This window comes from Esox lucius, chromosome 13 (genome assembly GCF_011004845.1).
Source record: "Esox lucius isolate fEsoLuc1 chromosome 13, fEsoLuc1.pri, whole genome shotgun sequence".
In the NCBI taxonomy this organism is placed as follows: Eukaryota; Metazoa; Chordata; class Actinopteri; order Esociformes; family Esocidae; genus Esox; species Esox lucius.
The window spans coordinates 6312727-6333237 of record NC_047581.1 but is presented as its reverse complement, the minus strand read 5'-3'; the positions used below and the strand labels follow the sequence as shown (position 1 = coordinate 6333237).

The following is a 20511-nucleotide window of genomic DNA, read 5'->3' as shown; positions in this document are numbered from 1 at the left end:
TCTACCCCCACCTGGTTGTTCAGGTCTGACCTGGGAACCAATTTAAAGGAAAACCCAAAGACCTGCAGACACTCGGCCCTCCGTGGAACCGGTTTGACACCCCTGCGATAAAGGGTAAAGAAGCATCCAGCTGTTATGAATACGTTCATAGTGGTTTATACAACTGTACAAATGACATCTACAAAAGTATAGGACAGGGGACCTTTCTTACACAATGTAACAAACTAAACATGTACCGTGGGAGTAACTTTAAGATATGTTCTGTGAATATATCAGTTAGGGAATGTGATGTCATGCTTACAAAACACACAATTAGATTATGAACAATGACATAATATGATATAGTATTAAGTATGTAACACAGCCATAAGATAGTCTTCATACCATATTAACCACAGTTAACCATAAAGTAACCTATTATCTGATTCTATTACGCATTACATCGGCCTTATCTCAGTGTTTCTTTGAATACCTCAAGCATATTGTGAAAGTTGAAAAACATCAGCTTATGGATCAAACAAACATCTCTTGACGATTATACTCCTCGGATGTATGATGCCATGGAGACAGAGCCAGGGCAGATGAAAGCAACTTGTCTTTCACAAAATGCTTTTACTGACTCCTAATGGCAATAAGCTTCAATACATATGCCTATAATACCCAGAAAAGTGAGAATGTCAGATACAAGGGGTACTGTAGAAATCCATACTTAATGAGGTAGTCAGCTAACTTGATAGGACTGAAACAGGCATGGTCTAACTTACTCAGCAACCATGACACCCATCTAAGTTCAGATTTTCTTAAAGGAAAATAATTTGTCGTAACTTCATCTGAGACAGTTCCTCACCATGAAATGTGTCTTAGGGGCCAAAAATATAACCAATGGTTAAATTTTCCTCAACTTACAACAATTTTTTTTGCCACCGCTACCTACAAATCAGAAGACGTATTCTGTGAGCTTATCTTTATTTTCATGCTTAACTCTGAACTTAAAGTACTCTCAAACAAAATATGTATATGATTCAGGTGGTTTGGATATGTGTCTTAGATTGCGATGGCTAAAGTTTGTAAAGGCTATTTAAAGGAACCAGAAACATTTGCGGTTTAATTTGGCTTATATACTACTTCAAGTTGTAATATTGTGAAATTCCTCAAAGAATTAGGGTTGTTTATTGGAAGTTAGCTGGCTAGCCCACTTTGTAGTACACAATTCTTGACTAAAAAGCTGTAAGCGGGAGCCTATTTACTTGCTAGTGAGAAGCCAGATAAATGTTAAAAACAGGATGAGAGCAGCAATCTGACCTTCAATTCCAACTGTCCAAAATAAGCAGCCATTTTGAATGTAATTCACATTGAGAGGCATCCAGGTTTGTTACTATCAGATACAAGCAAGAATAACAATGTTCCATATCAAGAATGACTAGATATCAATATGGTCGTAATAATGGGGTTTACTACCGGACATATCAGTCAACCAAGAATGCGACACCTTAAAAGCCAGCATTGTTCAGGCATAAAAGGATATTTCGTTCTCCTGCCCATTAGACCTCATGTAGTAACTCTATAGCCATCTCATGCCAAAACACTTGGCATCTTAATCCCTACATAGAACACATTCGACCAGGTCTCACTGTAACAATGTGTCACTGAGGTTGCAAATAACTGGACGTGAGAAGATAAACATTACCGCAGAATGGAAATACAGGAAGTCTGTGAGTCCATGCTAACCTGTGGACTAGTATGATTGTACCGTCTCGTCAGCTGCTAATGGAATTGTCATGCCAAAACATTAGCCTCGACCATGTCAACAGAGTGGGAGAAAAGCCGCAAGAGGTCCGGGACCAGGCAAGTGCCAGGTTATTCTTGAAGAAGGAAAGAACTGATCAAACCTGCCAAAACAGTTGTGCTTGCATATATTACTGCAGTTAAAAGGGAGGACAAGTGATCTTGTGAGGGAATATCAATATGCCGAAATGTGCTTTGTCACTTTTGAATAGAGCGCACTGCTACAATTCAAGGGACTCCTGCCATGGTGTGCCTGGCAGTCGAGACATATCTGGCAGCCAGGTGTGAAGAAACCGTGATCAACCAGAATTGATTATCCCTGCTAGTTTTTGATTAGCTCTCCTTTCCTTGAGAAAGGCTGACATTCTATCACTTTCATTTCGCAGAGAGCTAAAGCATGAATTTCACAGTTTTGCAAGTGTTCTGTCTGAAAGTGTTTCATTTGTCCACAGAGATGCACAATACACCGCGTTCGGCAGATAATTGCTTCCCTAGTTTCCGTTCCCAGTTTTTTTGACGATGACAATTCTTTGCTGCACCACTCATCTCCCCAGTTGTTTAATTCTGCAGAGTTGACTAAAGAACAACATGGTAAGTGATATATAAATCTTCAGTAACCATGGCAGTTTCACTCAAGTGATTTTGCTACAATCCATTAGCTAGTGGAAGACAAAAGAAACGGGATAAATGGATTTTGTGGAGAAAAAAAATATTTGGTGCTCTGCTCCCGCACATTGAGAGAGAACTGAGGTATTGAGGAACCTAAACATAAGCAGAAGCGACTAACAGACACACTCAGGCCATAACAAGCCCGCCTTTCAGAGCGGAGCCATACTCACAATACCATTCTGAAAATGGACTGGCTCAGACAAAGCTCTGCTGACAAGACAAATAAGAGTCCAGGCATCTCCAGTACGCCAGTAGGGTGGGCAGGGCCAAAAACCTTTACTTATCAGAGATCCCCAGCCCCATTCCCAAGCCTTCAAGACAAGAAGGAACTTACAAGCCACTATATGCTGAACTGGAGACGCTGTTTACACAGTTGCTGCCCTAATGGTTAAGGTTAAAGGTCAGGTGAGGGTAAGGTGATCTTAAATCTGTGCCATTGACCAATGACCATTTCTGCCAATCACTGACCAATCACAGAGTCCAACCACTTCCTGTACGCAAGGGCAAATCGTCCCTGCTCCGGAGACCGGCAGCCGTCCAGGATGCTGGCTACAAAGCCGTGTTCAGAGGGAAGGACGGGGGGACCTGGTAGACACCTTTTGAGACGCTTGATATCCCGGGGGTCCGGGACCCCGTCCACCTCCATGGCGTCTTGACTCTCACAAGCCGGTCCATTCCTGCTATCAGCACGGTCCAGACGCACCGCTCCAGGGGAGGCTACACGGGGGTGACAGATCAGCCCAGCGTCTGTGTGGTTCAGCTGGGGAGACTGGCAGCCCTTGCCGTTGTGGTGGTCATGGTCCCTCCTCCAGTGATGCCAGAGGTAAAAGACGTGGCGCCTGGGGACAGACCATAGTTAAGTCATGCACTCAGACAAAAAGGAACAGGTGATTGGATTTTGACTATTTGATTGGATGCAAAGCCAAAAAAAAAAAAATCCTAGTTAAGCTACATTACATTTATAGAGTGAATCATTGCTGATATGAATAAAAATAATAATATTATTTTAACATGGCAACATGAACACTGTGGTCAAATTGCCATATTAATAATCTTCTCGCTTTTGAGAACCTTGCGCCATCCATGTGAACACTGTTGCCATGGCACCCCTGTCTTGGCTCTATCACAACACAATCAGGTATAAACACCTACTGAGCAGCTGGTCTTCAGCCCAGGGGCAAACTACCTCCCTCTCTTCTGTTTCTCTCCGTTCCCCTCTGTCCCTCCTCTTTCCCGGCCCTCCCTCATCTCTCCTCCCGCCCTTCCACTCCCTCTCCCCATTCCTGCCTCTCCTCTCTCCACTCCCCCCCCTCTCTTGCCCCTCCCTTTCTCACCAACCCCTCCCTCTTTATTGCCCACCCCCTTCCTCCCGCCCCTCCTCGACTCCCTCCCTAATACCCACACCACCATCCCTCTACCCACTTTCTCATCCCTCCACTTCTTCCGCCCCTCCCTCTTCAGCCCTCCCCTCTTTCCTCTAGTTGTTCTCTCATCTCCCTCTCTAGAAGAACAAAGAATGCTCTCAGGCAAACGACTTTAAGGACATGACAGCCCCACCCCCCAACCCATCCACTCCTGATACTCATGAAAACATTGCATCCTTGAGACTGAAACTGATTGGCGTGATAAAGCATGTGCAAGGCAACATGGAGGCTAGTTAGCCAAAGTGTAATGATGCACCTGATAATGAAATCTGTTCTTTGATTGGCTAGCATTGAAGCCAGGGTCGACTGAGCGCTATGATGGCCTGCGGCACAGGGCTCATACCTGTGGCACCAGAGTGCCTCATGTCCGGGGAATGACTGGATGAGGTCAGTGCACAGCTCCATCTCCTGCTGAAACAGGAAAAGCACAGCCGGCACCAAGGGCTGCTCCTCTGGCGAACGTGGGCAGGAGCCCGCTGCTGTGGCCTCCCCGTTAACCTGCTGGGGGAGGCGGCGCTGGCAGTCCAGGCTGAGCCCACGAGCGTCGGTCTGAGGAGAGGATGACGGGGACAAGCTGAGCGCCCCGACCAGACACTTAAGGAGGAACTGGCGGTAGTGGAAGCCACTGTGGTCTGACACGTGCATGGAGACCCACTGGCGCATGGAGGAGAGCTCGTCATGGAGGACCTGGATGGGGAAAAGGAGATGTAGTGAAGGCTTTTTTTCACACTGGACTTTCCCTTTTAAAAGGCATGTACCCATTGCCAATTAATGTAGGATGACAGTCGAAATACTGCTTCAACATATTTTATTACAAAAAAACATTCAGACAAAGAGCACACATGAAATATAAACACCACATATATTAGAATTGGGAACTCAAAGACAATGAATTTATTTGGCTATTGTTACTAGCTATTACTTTGACAAAACTTTGTTTGACGCGTAAAACACCAGGGCAGCAATTAAATTACCCATAGAAAAATGGCAGGTCAGAAATCTTGTCATAACTGGAAGTGCATACTGAAGCATCAATGGTAAAGTCTATAAAACAACAGTTCTAACTTCCTGGGCAGGTTTGGGGTCACTTTTGAATGTCTGATTTTGAGTCAATGAACTGTATTTTAATTATAATTGCCCCGCCACCAAAGGGGGCTAAATTCATAAATTAAGCAGCATATAATTAAAAGCAATTCAACTGAAATGTAAAACAGTTTCAATAACAAAATATGAAAAGGATAAGCCACTAAAGCAAAAAAAAAAACAGATTTAAACTACTAGTTTGTGCAACTTTCAAATAAGATTTTACTTTGTCCAGAGATGTTGGATTGCATTGTGGGAAACATTTTCTATCTACAATTAAAGGCAACACAAAACTAACTATGTAAATTAGTTTGAGAAATGTATTTTATGGAAATGTTCAACCTTGATGGTAACAGTGCAAATATATAAGCCACTTCAATTTCCTTTAACTCAAATTCTGCAGTGGGGATTGGCAAGTTCAAAATATAATGAAATTCAAGAATCATATTTTATTATATTTACAACAACAGAGCTTTATACATTCCCAAGCATATATATTTTATTTTGCTTGAAGGCATTGGAAACACAATTGAAAAACAACCCCAAGCCAGTCCCTAAAAGGGTTCAGCCACTGGGCCCTCTCATTGACTAATGAAATGAAAACAGACACAGATTTATCCTATAAAAAAATATTTACAACCAAATTTACAATACAGTTGACAACAAAATTTGAAATCACTTGAAGGCTACAAAACTACATTTCCCCATCAAGCGCATATAAAAATACATTATATCTAGTCTATTGAATTAACGGTTCACCACAGATGTTTGTACCACTTCAACATGGAAGCACTGTAAACAACAAAGTGGTCAAAATGGCTACGTGAAAAATGAATTGCCATTGTATATCCCCATTCAGAATCTCAGAGATAGGACAGAGCTTGTAAGCTCTACAGCAGTGTTAAAACCCCAAAGAGCAAATAAGATGCACAGTGAATAGAAAAACTACCTGGTACGGTTAGAATCCAGGACATATAATAAACTCTGTGCATAACTCTGGTTCTATGAAGGACGTGTCAATGCAATCAATGGGACTTCTCATGAGGAATATGTCATGGAAATGCAGGCACTCCCCCATGGACCAACCAGGGTTTGAAAAATGCTGCTCAAACGCATATCAGAGTGCCTGTTATGTCTAGAAAATGAAAACCTCATCAACCAAGCCACAACAAACCCCAATATACCCACCTTTAAATCCCACTTATTTGAGAACCAGACTTTGGGGTTTCACTGCATCAGCGTTAGAGGCCAACTGATTGATCAGCCTGGCCAACTAATCTGGGCCGATTAGAGGGTTTTGAAAAAAAAAAATCAGTAATCAGTGCTATGAATTCAGTTTATTGGCTGCCTGCCAAACTGTCCAGAAGAAACCAAATCAAATTGCAAGTAATTTGGATGTTTTTGGAAACTTCATAAGGAACTTAATTGGAGTGTACTCAAAAGCTCAAATGCCACAACCTGCGTACTCACGTATGCGCTGCAGAAAGAATGCATGGGAATGAATGAGAGACACCAGACGGGCCATGACCGTCAAGACGTCAATGGCGCCAGTGCACTTAAAATTAGAAACCAAGTCTATTTTCCTTGCGTCTACGCACGCAACACTGCTCCAATGGGCTGATAATAGAAAGGGGGTGTGCCCTGTATATATTTATGAAAACACATACTAATTAACAATGGGAAAATGGCAAGTAAAGCAACATTTAAAACATGTACACGTTTAAAATATATACATAGTATATTAATAATAGGGTTTTTTGAATTTGTTCAGTGTTTTATGGTTTCCTATGGCACAATTGGTTGTGACCCATCACCATGAACTATGCAGCGCTTGACATTAACCTTTTTGCTCACCAGCCACTGTGGCTAGTGGTTTTCCAAAGTTACTAGCCACTCACACTATTGTTAAATCTGCCCTGTTGTCCATGTCCACTTGTTCAGCTAATGCACGCAACAATGTCCCCCCAGCGATCTCTCTATATACACATTCTTAACATAACCTAGAACTATTAACGTTATTTAAAAAGAAATATGAAATCACCCATCAGCTTTATAATTAATCACAATCAATATTATTGTTGTCTATTTTTGTTATGCTATGTTCTTGTTAATATAGACTTGCATAAAAACAAAACAGAGCTGTATTTATTACAGCTTTGTCAAGTTATTTTTCCCCCATCTTTGCCTTGATGCCACATCGTTAATGTCCCTCGACTTCCTTCAGCTGCACTAGGCTCTGCTGTCGCTGATCCAGCGTCTTCACCTACATATATTTATATTGTTAGTAACTTAAATAAGTATTTTTTTAACTCTATATATTGCATATATAGCCTAATGCTTTTGTTGATAGTACATACTCTAATCTGATGGTCTTTGCAAGACAAGAACGAAGATGACAGGTGAAATCTCTTTAAAACTAAAAAAAGAATCTGTAATTTTAAGCTACTAAAACACCTGAAAAGTTTAAAAACATGTTTTGCGGATTAGATGTATTTTGAGGTTTTGAAGTTATTTTGACATGCTTGTGTGTGAAAGAAAACTAGGACCCACTTGACATTAGTCATCTCCACGATGTCTGGATCGGTGTGGCCCTGTATGCAAGGTTGCCAGATTTCATTGACCGTAAACTGTATTCTGCCGCTGTCTCCAGAAAAAACAATAAAAATACTAAAATAAATAAATCGACTCACCCAAGCCCATTAAAAATAGCCCTATTGAGTAGGAAACGCAACCCACCTGGCAACACTCACTCAATATGGAAAAAGTTTCGTCCTACCGTCATTTTAGCTGCAGTGTTTCATTGGTATTTTATATATGGGCACAAAATCATGTTTTACCATGACAACACACAGAGGCAGTGCAATATTTTGGGAAGGCTGTTGCCTATGAGCTTTGAATGCAGGAAAAACACTGTATAGACATACAGAATGCCATCCGACAAAGTGGCTAATAAGTGTGACTGCGTTACACGCCACAGCTAAATTCTACCCGCATTTGGCGGGTGCCAATGTCAAGCCCTGGACCTATGCCTTTGGCCAGTCACCCACCTGATCTGGCATTAACTCACGAAAAACAAATCATGGATGAGGAGCGATTAGTCTGAGGTAGAAAAATGTGCTGGTAGAAAACGTTTGCTGGTTAGTACTGTTACAGTCTGAAATATTGTTTTAATAGTCTATAATTCCCCCTCCTACCTCTTCACTGCAATCTTGGTCATATATAAATATTATATATACACAGTTGTGCTAATAAGTTTGCATAACCTGGCAGAAATTGTCAAATTACGACACTGATTTTGAAAACACACATTTTATTTAAGGATAGTGATCATATGAAACCATTCATTATCACAGATGTTTGGCTCCTTTTTAAATCATAGCAGAAATCACCCAAATGGCCCTGAGCAGAAGTTTACATACCCTTGAATGTTTGGCCTTGTCACACACACACACACACACACACACACACACACACACACACACACACACACACACACACACACACACACACACACACACACACACACACACACACACACACACACACACACACACACACACACACACACACACACACACACACACACACACACACACACACACACACACACACACACACACACACACACACACACACACACACACACACACACACACACACACACACACACACACACACACACACACACACACACACACACACACGTTTGTACAGCTACCCTCATGGGGACCAGAAAATAGAAATTGCATGCTCCCTTGCCCTAAACCTAACCTAACCTCAAAAAAGTAACATTTATGCCTAACCTTAACCCTAAACTTAACCAACAACGCCAGGACCTTAAAGAAACCCCAATTCTAACTATGAAATCAATTGTAAGTTTGACCCTAAATCTAAACCCTGAGCCGGAAATTGACTTTTGCCTCACAGGGACCGGCAAAAGGTCCCAATGAGGTCAATTTTTTATGGTTTAACTATACTCATTGGGACATTTGGTCCCCATTCGTTCAGTAAGACCTAACACACACACACGAAAATGGCAATTACAGGCACATTTCCCACACCCATGGCTTATTAAATTGCAATTAGTGTCTGCGTATAAATATTCAATGAGTTTGTTAGCTCTCATGTGGATGCAGTGAGCAGGCTAGATATTGAGCCATGCAGAGCAGAAAAGACCTGTCAAAAGACCTGCTAAGACCTCACTAATATTTGGGGGGGGGGGGGGGGTGAGCTCTAAAGGCACAGGGAATCTTGTGATAATTGGTGGCAAGATGAATGCAGCATGTTATCAGAAAATACTGGCAGACAATTTGCATTCTTCTGCACGAAAGCTGCGCATGAGATGCTCTTGGACTTTCCAGCATAACCCTAAGCACAAGGCCAAGTTGACCCTCCAGTGGTTACAGCAGAAAAAGGTGAAGGTTCTGGAGTGGCCATCACAGTCTCCTGACCTTAATATCATCAAGCCACTCTGGGGAGATCTCAAACGCGTGGTGCATGCAAGACGACCAAAGACTTTGCATGACCTGGAGGGATTTTTCAACTGTATATATTTTTTACATTTTGATTGTTTTGTATTAAACATTAATTGGCTAAACATTATTTTTTGGTATCCTATTAATAATAAGCCTTTAAAAAGCATAAACCAGACAACCTAGTTAGTGTTTCACTTTCATTCACCAGATTACGTGAATGAACCACAAAGATCCATCTTGTCAGACAGACAGGCCGAAGATGAGGCAAGAGAGGTGTAGGAGAGACACACAGACCTTGATCATACTGTAAATGCCACGCTACCTGATAGAGCTAGTTGCCTGCCTGACTATCACAGAGGATTTCTACTCATGTTGAAAGAGCACATTACCTTTTGATAGGGGCCATGTAAGAACATAGAGAAAAAGACAAAAGGAGAATGAAGAACAAGCAAGAAGAACAACATGAGAGATGGAAGGCAATGGATGACTGGGAGCGAGAGGCACAGGAGAGGGAGAATTAAACAATAGAGGGATAAAGAGGTTCATTTTGTGCAATTGTCCTACCTTGAGGTTGTCCTGGGCCATGTGCTGCACGACCCAGATACGATGCGACCAGGCATTGTAGTTGCTGGGGTAACGGCCTGCGGCGTTGGCGCACACCTTTATCTCATCGTGAAGGACCCTGTGGAGGTGCTCGCCCAGCCGCAACCTCTCCACCGCGTTGCACCGATCACCGCCCACCTGCTCCTTCCTGTCTGGTTCGGGGGGAAAACACTCCCGTAGAACCTGCTTTAGAACCCAGCGCCTAGGAACACAGAAACAATATTTGACACGCTGACAGTAAAAATCTGGACTACCAAAACAAAAGTAAGAAACCCAAAACAGACCAAACCGAAGTAGCAGGTTTAACAACCCCAACAACCGGACACAATGCACGGAGTAGAGCCACTTTAGTGAACTACCAACTCCTGCAGCGTTTCTCTGGGCACAACCGCAGCCACCTCAAACTGCCCCAACCTCTGGTAGCTAGGGGGTCGTTTGGGGTCAGACACACGGTCACACCATATGGCCGCACAGGGAGTACCTGTGCCACGGAAGTAACGCCAATCTGAGCCGTTAACCACTATGACATAATAATATGTTGTTCCATCAGCAAATGGAATCCCTCTCTGGAAACTCCCCTCCCTGAACCAGCTGGGAGCACAAGATGTAACAATTCCCACAGCAAAAACAACAGTAACAGCCACGCTATGATCTCGTACAGCGCAACGCTAGAGCGCTCTCACTCACACGTTCCCTCTGCCTGTGTTCTCATGTCTTCCCCCCTCATCCTCCCCCTCTTCGCTCCGTCCTCCTCCAGTTAGCTGAATGAAACCCCAGGCCAGGCCAGTGATGATAATGTGCCCCTAATCTCCCAGGTTCCCTCGGGGTGCGGGGTGGCATGTGGGCAGACAGGGCGTCTAGCTGATAGGATGTGATCTTATGGCTTTGGGGAACCTGCAGGGGCTCTGTTATAATCTAACACGATGCTCTCCTCTGGTAAACTGTGCAAATTAGGCTGGCCTGGCCCCTCCAGTCTCTGAAAATAGATCTCTGCTTTCCAGTGCCCTCTTTCTCTCTCCTTCCCCATCTTCCTTCCATCCTCAACCTTTGCATCTCACGGTCTCCTTTCATACCTTTCTTTTACTCTTCCTCCCTGCCTCTCTCTCCTCCCTCACAGCAATTTAAAGGGTTTCAGTGGCATGTGAAACCTCTTTCATCATGCCTCATCCACTCCTTCCCTTTCAGCTTGAGTTAGTGGTGGCAAATCGCTTACTTTATTCCCTCATTAATACTTTAACGACTCTGTTCTGTGCCCTGGTTTAGAGCAGGGCTGAGACTGAAGAGGAAGAGCCGACCAGTTTACCTGTGTGTGCTTGTACCAAGATTAGAAATGACAAACGTGTGTCTTGTGCAACATATACAGAGTTTTATCAGCCTAGAGTAAATACACAGTATATATAATCATGATACATGAGAATTCAATCAAATAAATCAATTCATAGAAATTAAATGACTCGAATGCAGCACTACCTGTGTATCCATGTCTCAGGACTTTTGGGGAACTTGGTCAGGGCCAGTTTCCCAAGGTAGAGGTCTTTTTGAGGACTCAGGGCTCCGCATTGAAGCAGCTCCTTCCTGTCACAGAGCAAACAGAGGAAACCATTTTTTATCTCAACACCCCTAAGGTTGTGTTACTGCGTACGCCATTTGCATGCTCATGTTCGGTTCATGAAAAGGACTTCCCTCACAGAAATCACGGTACATGAGGCCTGATTTTCAACTATAACATTCTCATTACAGACTATGTTCACATTCTCTGCCAAATGAACATACGTCTGAAGAAGGCTATGGCATAATCAAATATAGCAGGAAGAGCACAGGTGTTTTCAAATTCTGAGACAGCAGACCAAATCAGAGAACATCAAGACAAACTCTAGGGAAAGGCCCCGCCTTTTCCCTATTTTACTGTTATACATAACATGCTACAGCAAAATCTTTTGACAAATCCTGCTAATAGCCAAACCAGACAACCCCCGCTTTATCTAACAGACAACAATGAGAAAATAATGTAGAGCCAGTTGCAAATTCTGCATTTCAATGCTGCTGGCTGAATCAAAGCAAGACAAACTGCATCGGTCATAGATATGATACATACTCATTTTTAGAGGACAGCTTTACTTGGGATTCACTGTTTGACTAGTTATAAAATACATATTTGAAAATATACATGCTATGCAATTTTGTTGACACCTCCTTTGAAGCTCTCAGGCACCCTCCTGGGGTGGATGTCTAACACTAAATACCCCTGCCCTAGTATATGTTTTGTTTAAAAGGTGATATTTAGTGCCATCTCCTGGCCAGAAGTGCAAGTGCAGGATTGAAGGTATCAGGTGTTGTGCCGGTGTTGTACAGCGAGAGGCAAAACAGCTGCTTCAGGTGGCCCAAGTTCCCTTGAGAAAATTAGATGCACCCGACTAACCAGGATGATAATCACCGTCTAGTCCCTGTGGATCAGTAAACAGAGCTTGTTGGGTTGATTACCGCTGGGTGGGTGGGTGGGGTGGGGGTGGGGGGTAAGTATCCACTACTACGTCAGACATTGAGACCAGGCCACTTCAAGGTGTCCTTGTCACCCACAATGGTTGCAGTTATTTGTGAAGTGGTAACTAAAGTGGCTTCATGGGTGATGGCATGTTTGAGCAAAGGATGGGGACAAGGAGGCCAGTAGCAAGACTCATAAATGCAAAATACATTTTAATTCAATGCATCTCTTTCACAACTTCCCCATTGTGTGATTTTTGTTGTTTGACTTAATGAAATACAAAAGGTATAAAACAGTGATGCAATAAAAGGCAATACATGATAAAAAAATAAAACAGCATGGCCTAATTTCCTTCAGAGCAGCTAAGTAGTCTGGGTGGTTAATAATTTAACAAAGTACCCGGTTTAAGCACAATATAAATGTATCTAAAAGAGGATGTGGTTCCATAAAGCATTCATATCCAGGAACCTGGTGGACGTTGTCTGTTTAGCTGACGGGAGCGAGTGGAAGGGTCTATGTATTGCGGCCACGACATACAAACACAGCGGGTTGGGGGTCCTACCTGACATTCCAAGCTGTGGTAAAGTCTGGGTTGAGCAGCAGCAAAGTGCATGTGATGTCCACCAGAGCTGGAAGAGACAGAGACATGTTATGTATATAGGCCAGTCACAACTTAACCCTTTAAAACATTTGCTAAAGGGACATGGGATTGGTTCACACTGTCCCAACTTAATACACAAGGAAACAAATGCACAAAATCATCAAACTATAGGTTAAGTTTATGCTGCTTTGCACACATACACCTCTGGAGTAAACCTAAACTAAGAAAAAAAAAATAGAAAACAACTCCTGGCATATTTGCATTTCATGATGTATAATTAAGGTGCACTCCAGACACATGATCACCCAACTGATATTTCTTTTCAATTACTTCTTAGCCTTTTTAAAAGAGAGCAGTACCCTCCTCCCCTAACAACCTTACAGTAAGTGAGACTGATGATCATGTGACCAGAGTTAACCTTTAAAAGCTAACCAGGGGCATGAAATAAACAAACCAGGCGACAAATGTTATTTTTAATAGCAATGGATATTTACCAATTCTGTTTAGTTGACAAGTGTTGAAGCACATCATAAAAAACCGTTTGATTCAAACTTCACGCTCCCACTCTACAGTTCAATAGAACTGGTAGTAGCCTGTCCACAGATGGTCAACCCGAATACACAGACAGGTAAAAAACCTACAGGGAAAAACCTACAGTTGCTCAGTAAGGTGAAGTGCTTCGAGTCCCTGCTTTGTGAACATGTATTGTTTTGAGTATAAGCTAGGACCCAGTATCTCTTCCTGCGTTGATAAGAAATAGAAGGAATCGTGTGCATACAACTTAAAGAAAACTTGACTAATCTGTTAACTGTAACACATCAACATACTAGTACAGGAACCCCTATTATCTCTATTAAGCTGGCTTTATTTAATATCAGATCTCTCGCCAACCAATCATTCTCAGTAATTGACATAATATCCTACAACCTAGATTTTATGTTTCTCACTGAAACGTGGCTAACAGAAGATTGTAGTGCTACTATTCTTAACAAGACAGCACCTGTGTCATTAAGAACATTTGGCTATATGAACGTGTGTCGAAATGGTAGGAAAGGAGAAGTGGCTGCCCTATTCAAAGATACATTCCAGTGCAAAGAAAATACACAAGGTCATTTTATTTTGAATACCTGTAGTGTTTTACATTGAAGGGTACCCCCAAAATTTTGTTTTTAACCATTTACAGACCTCCACTATACTCGGCAAATGTTATTGATGATTTTGCTGAACTACTGTTATCAGTTGATTATAACTTGTTTATTATTACAGGGGATTTTACCATCCACATGTCAAATAACTTTATGCACTACTTGGCACTTTTGATCTCACGCAACATGTGAAAGAGCATAACCAGATCTAGAATGTGACCTTGTGCATGTGTATCTCTAAAGGTCTCGATATTTCCTCTGTCATGGTTAAAGATTTGGCCCTGTCTGCCCCTATCTGTGTCTTTTTTAATCACTTATCCCCTCTAATGTTCCAGTAAACTCCGTTTCTGTAAAGAAAAGGTACATTAGAGTGTACCAATGCTCAGTTTATGGAAGCCATAGCTATCTCTCCAACAATATGTGCTGAGTCAGTTGATACTCTGATGAACGCCAAAATATTGTCATGAATCGTGTTGCACCGATAAATGTAAAGAAAACTATGAGCAAACCGAAAACAACATAGAGAACCACCATGATGGTAAGCGCCCTGAAAAGAGAATGTAGGAAACAGGAACATAAGTGGAGGAAAACTAAACTTCTAATTCACTAGGACAGCTATAAACAACGCCTTGGTAGCTTCAACTATGAGTTACGCAGGGCCTGTGAACAACATTCATCGGGACGATCAACAAGAATATCAACAATACCTGCACTCTATTTGTCACGGTTGACAAGCTTACAAACCCAATGAAGCCGATAGCATTAGAACAACAACATTAACCACAGCTATGCCGATGATACTCAAATATATATTGCTCTCTAATCATATGACAACAGCTCAATAGACTGTCACTGTATAGAGCACATAAATACCTGGATGAACCAAAATTGTCTACAATTAAACAAAAATAAAACAGATTGTGTTTGGCAACAAAAATAAAAAAGGTTTTAGTAAAGAGACGGATTGTCGGGCCCTTAAAAGCAGGGACCAAGTGCATAATCTTGATGTTCTGATAGATTTGGACATCACCTTTAACAGTCATATCAAAGCGGTCACTGATTCTATCAAAAAAATACAGCCAGAATCAAAGGCTTGGTGTCCCAAAAAGACCAATAGAAGCTCATCCATACTTTAATCTCTAGTAGGGTTGACTACTGTAATGGCCTCTTAACTGGACTCCCGAAAGACTGTAAAACAGCTGCAGCTCATTCAGAATGCTGCTGCTAGAATGTTAACCAGGACCAAGAGAACAGAGTACATCACTCCGGTTCTTAAGTCTTTGCACTGGCTTCCAGTCAGTAACAGAATAGATTTTAAAGTGGTGCTTTTAGTTTATAAATCTCTAAATGGTTTAGGACCAGAATACATTTCTGATATGTTTGCAGAATATAAACCATGAACATAGGTCAGCTAGTAGAGCCCAGAGTCCAAACTAAACACGGAGAAGCTGCGTTAACAGTTATGCTGTACACAACTGGACTAAACTACCAGAAGATCTTAGATGTGCACCAAGCGTATACATTTTTAAATCCAGGTTAAAAACACTTATTTTCAGTTGCCTATGACTGAGCACCTGAACTAAACACACTGTTTAGCCTTATAGCATCCTGTGTTTTTATATTTTATTATTAAAAAAATGTATTATCATGATGTTGGTTTGATGTTTTCATTTGAGTATTTGTTTTTGTTATTGTATTTCTATATTATTTATTTCTTTGTAAAGCACATTGAATTGCTTTGATGTATGAATTGTGCTATATAAATAAACTTGCTTGCTTGCTAAGGTGTTGGACAACGACAAGCTGCCAGAACAGCTTCAATGTGCCTTGGCATCTATTCTACGAATCTCTGGAACTCTACTGGAGGGATAGAACACAGTTCTCTCAATTAGTGTTTTGATGATGATAATGGGAAGCCATGTCCAACACGTCAGCCCGAAATATCACATAGGTGTTCAATTGGGTTGAGATGAGGTGACTGAAGGCATAGCATATGATTCACATCATTTTCATACTCATCAAACCATTCAGTGACCCCTTGTGACCTGTGGATGCGCCACTGTCATCCTGGAAGAGATCCAATAATGAACCCACTAACGCTGCATATCCACAGGGGCTTTACCCCGGTACAAGGGGGATTTAGGATAATGTTGGCTCTAGACTGTCCTGTTTCAAATATACATTTAGTACCAAGGATTTGAGAGGCTCAGATGGGGAGAGAAGAGTAAACTAGCAACGTGATTTGGCTTTCTGGTTATGAAAAATAATAGGCAACATTTCTCTGGAAGTTTCTCTGGAATAAAAACAAAAATAATGGCATGCACAATTTGTTTATAACACAGACTCATTGCTCCATACTTCTGTTGAGTCAATGGCATCGTACCACCTTTGGTCGTTCCAACTCTCTGTTCTAAGTCTTCACTTCCCCGTACTGTTGCTTTAATTTTCATTATTTTAACAGGGATAGTTTAGTTCGAATTAAAACCATTACGAGAAGCCTAAGACTAAGCAAACGATCCACATCGTTATTCGAATAGCACAACATGCAGCATTTTCACAGCACATAACACGTCAACCGTAGTCGGCTTTTGTGAGCCGACTAAGGCATTCTTCTATCCCCTACAGCAGGGGTGTCAAACCGGTTCCACGGAGGGCCGAGTGTCTGCAGGTTTTTGGTTTTTCCTATAAATTGGTTCCTAGTTCATACCTACACAACCAGGTGAGGGTAGAAACTAACCAATCAGTGACCTAATTAACCAATCAAGTACAAGGAGAGAGCAAAAACCTGCAGACACTCGGCCCTCCGTGGAACCGGTTTGACACCTGTGCCCTACAGGCTTCCCTTCGTTGACATCTTTACCGCATCTGACAGCCAAGTTGTCAATTAATTGGCAAATAATGTACCCATGCTGCAGTTACTTAGGTGTGACAGCCCATTACATTACCCCAGAGAGGGAGATTGAGTCCTACAGTTACGCTACCTTTACAAGTGCATATCACACATACTAAAGGACAGTGTCACAGTGCCTTCATTACCGAGTAGGATGTGGAAATTTAACTCAGAGAACCACTTTGTAATTAGAAGAGTTACACGCATCTAGAATACTGATCATCCACTTAGCCTACATAGTGAACCATTAAGTACATTAATTCAGTATTAAGTTACAAAATCTCAATTATAAAGGAATTCATTTAATTTGCTTAAATATATTAAATATAAGTTTTAATATACTGTTCTGTAAACAAACATGATAGCTGTACTTTTAGTTTATGTCCAAAACTGTTTTTTTTACCAATAGCCAATTGTCATTTCTCAATAAATTCAAAGAATAAAATGGTTATGAACGCAGCGTCGACGTCTCCCACACGGTTATGAACACAGCGTCAAAGTGGGAATTGAGAGGCACAACGGATAACCGCTGGAGAATTTCATAAGCTTATCATTACTCATTTCATTTTCCAGCTGTACCGAAACTGAACCTTGACCCCCCCAAAACACATTTCACACCTAAGCTAATCTATAGGCGGAATTATAGTGTTTCTTACCTTCCCTGTCCAGCCACTGTTTGCGCTGCCTGTAAAGCAGTAGCTTATTGTGGACGTATGGGAGCAGGAACTTGACACACCAGCTCTCCACACCCAGCTTGTTCTCCACTAGCACGATGGGACTGCGGTTATACCTGGCCTCTGGACACGGGATGAGACCGATCTCATCACTGGGAGGGAGGGGGAAAAAAGGGAAAGGGAGAGCAAGAGGCTGTGTGAAAACCAGCCCACTCATTACACGACAAGGACAAATGCTCTGACACAAACACAGACGCTAACAACCTTTTAACCTCGACACAGCGCAGCTACCTTCCCGCCAGGCGGTGGGCTTTACTCAGTGCCTGGTCTAGGGAGTTGAATACCCTCATATTTACCCTAAGTTTGTAGTTGAATGGTTGAGTGCGTTTTTAATGCCTAACCCAACACCGGATGGGACATGAGCCTTGTTGAGAACAGCCTAGTTTACACAGATGCATCCGCAGAGAGCCTGTCTCCCTGAGCACACAGCACAACTGATTTGCCTCAATCTACAGCTCACATTCAGACACACACAAAGCTCTACAGCAGGGCCACGCTCAGCAACTGCAATGGACATCGTGAACAAAATCCCAAATCCAACCGGGTTGATTGTTCTACATGTTAAGTGTTTCTCCAAATATATTTCTGAATGTTCCTTGCTGTTATTGGTCTCAAGCTCTTTGGCACAGCCAGAGGGAGACACAGGAGCCGGGTAGGATTTGACCTTTAAGTGTGTGCGCGCGTTTGTTTGTGGGCATGAAGCAGGTCAGTGAGAGCAAACAAACACACCTACCATTCTCATATCACGGGACGTACCAGTGCTCAGTATAGCTCTCAGCACAGGTCACTCACAACATGAGAGGAACAGAACCTAAGTAAACCTTATTAACTCTTAGAAATGCCTTTTACTTAGTGTGTACTCTGTACCAAAGACGTTGAGACTGGTTGACACGCGTTTGACCTCTTATGAACTGGAAGCTAAATGTCCATTATATCAGTCATTAAATGTTCTCTTTTACACTGAAGCACCTACACCACTTAGCGTCTTTCGCTATCCTCTTATTTTTTTATAAAATATTTGTTAGAAGCTAACTGTCAAAACTCAAGGAGATGCAAATGAAAGGGAAAATATCTGGGCTGTTCGGCATAAAAGTTAAAGTATTCACACCTTGTTCTTAAACGAGGTACAGAATGTAGGCCAGTTCTAATTTAGAACTGTTAGTGAGAGAGGCTTCTAAACAGAATATATCTACCCAGCTGTCTTCTAAACCCAACAATGCATTATTTACAATTTTTTGCAAGTAATAAAAGACACTAACGCAGGTAGAACAGCATAGGCATCTCGAAAAAGGTTGACTGAGTATAAGTTAGATTAAGAGTACAAACAACTCCACTGCAATCAAAACGGTAAATTAGAAATCAAAGATAAATGAAATATTTAACATAAAGACACACCCGTTAATCACAAAACCACAATGATATTTAAAATCAAGGCCAACATGACAACTAATGCATGTCAGAATCTGGATATGAAGATGACAGACCTCATGTGTCAACAATACTAACAGGGAAAAAATCTGTTAATGTTATATTCAACAAATTGCGAAAGCTATTCCAAGTAGTCGGCGAATTGAGTCCATGGCCGAGTGACGTGTGAGTCGGTCCATCACCACGGCTGGCAAGTAACTTTAATTTGTAGTAAAATCAAGCACTTTCTGATCACGAATTATGCTAGGTAAGACCGCAACTATGGAATTGTCTCCTTACTATATATAGGATATTCATTTGTCGAACCCTTTAGTTGTGCATCGTTTCCATAGTAGGCAGAGAAATATAAATATAAACCTGTTTGAATGTGTCCCTGCCTTTCAACAAACGTATTTATTAAACATATTTGTTTGCCTTAAAGTACGTTTTTGGTGGGCCCCAATACTATTCATAGCGTTTGCTTCGTCTCACTCTACTAGCAGGACAATGCCCAACTTCTCGTGAATATCCCAAAATTAGTAAGGAGACAATTTCGTAATTGTGATAGAAGACAGAAATATACATGCAATTCCAGAACTGGAAAAAACAAGACGTAACTTTTTCTGCAAAACAATTGCTATGTAATGTGGCCTCATTGGCTACTGTGAATAGTAATCGTACATAGCATGACTGTAGCAAGCTAAGTACTGTAATTTGCAAAAATTCCAGAGCCCACTCAATAAAACTATAAAGTATTGACCCTACAATTTGTTGCACAATGTTACATTTTCAAATGTAGCGTTAGGCAAATACATGTTTCACAGCCTCGTGCAGCGATAGCCCTTCTAGTTAACTCTGGGCTCTGGTTAGCCATCTACCCGGCATGTTTAGCTAACAGCTACAGTATAAGCTAGCGTCGAGCAGACCAACAAGCGGTAACGTTTTTAACTAGCTAACATTAGCTGGCTAACTAACGTTTATGTGTCTAGCTAATCATTTTGCAGCGAGAGAAATCTAGCTAGTTAACAAGCTAAACCGGGTATACGTACATATTGGGGTTTCTCTTGAAAGCGTTATTGATATCTTTCACAACTCTCTGGACCAAGACATCCACCTCCTCCTCCGACTCTGCCATTTTTATGCACTGAAGACGTAAACGAAATATCTGTTCATCCGGGTCATTAAAACTACATTATGCGAGGTGCGCATGTGT

General features: G+C 41.8%; 1 protein-coding gene across 1 annotated transcript; it reads right to left on the bottom strand.

Moving 5' to 3' along the window:
• Positions 1-2094: 2094 nt before the first annotated feature.
• ptar1 (protein prenyltransferase alpha subunit repeat containing 1) lies at positions 2095-20462 on the bottom strand. The gene is made up of 7 exons (XM_010903391.3): positions 20348-20462; positions 17814-17983; positions 13084-13150; positions 11510-11614; positions 10001-10241; positions 4222-4565; positions 2095-3293 (listed from the first exon to the last, which is right to left on the bottom strand). The coding sequence occupies exons 1-7, from the start codon at positions 20431-20433 to the stop codon at positions 2915-2917; spliced, it is 1392 nt and encodes a 463-aa protein (XP_010901693.2). The 5' UTR covers positions 20434-20462; the 3' UTR covers positions 2095-2914.
• Between the last annotated feature and the right edge of the window lie 49 nt (positions 20463-20511).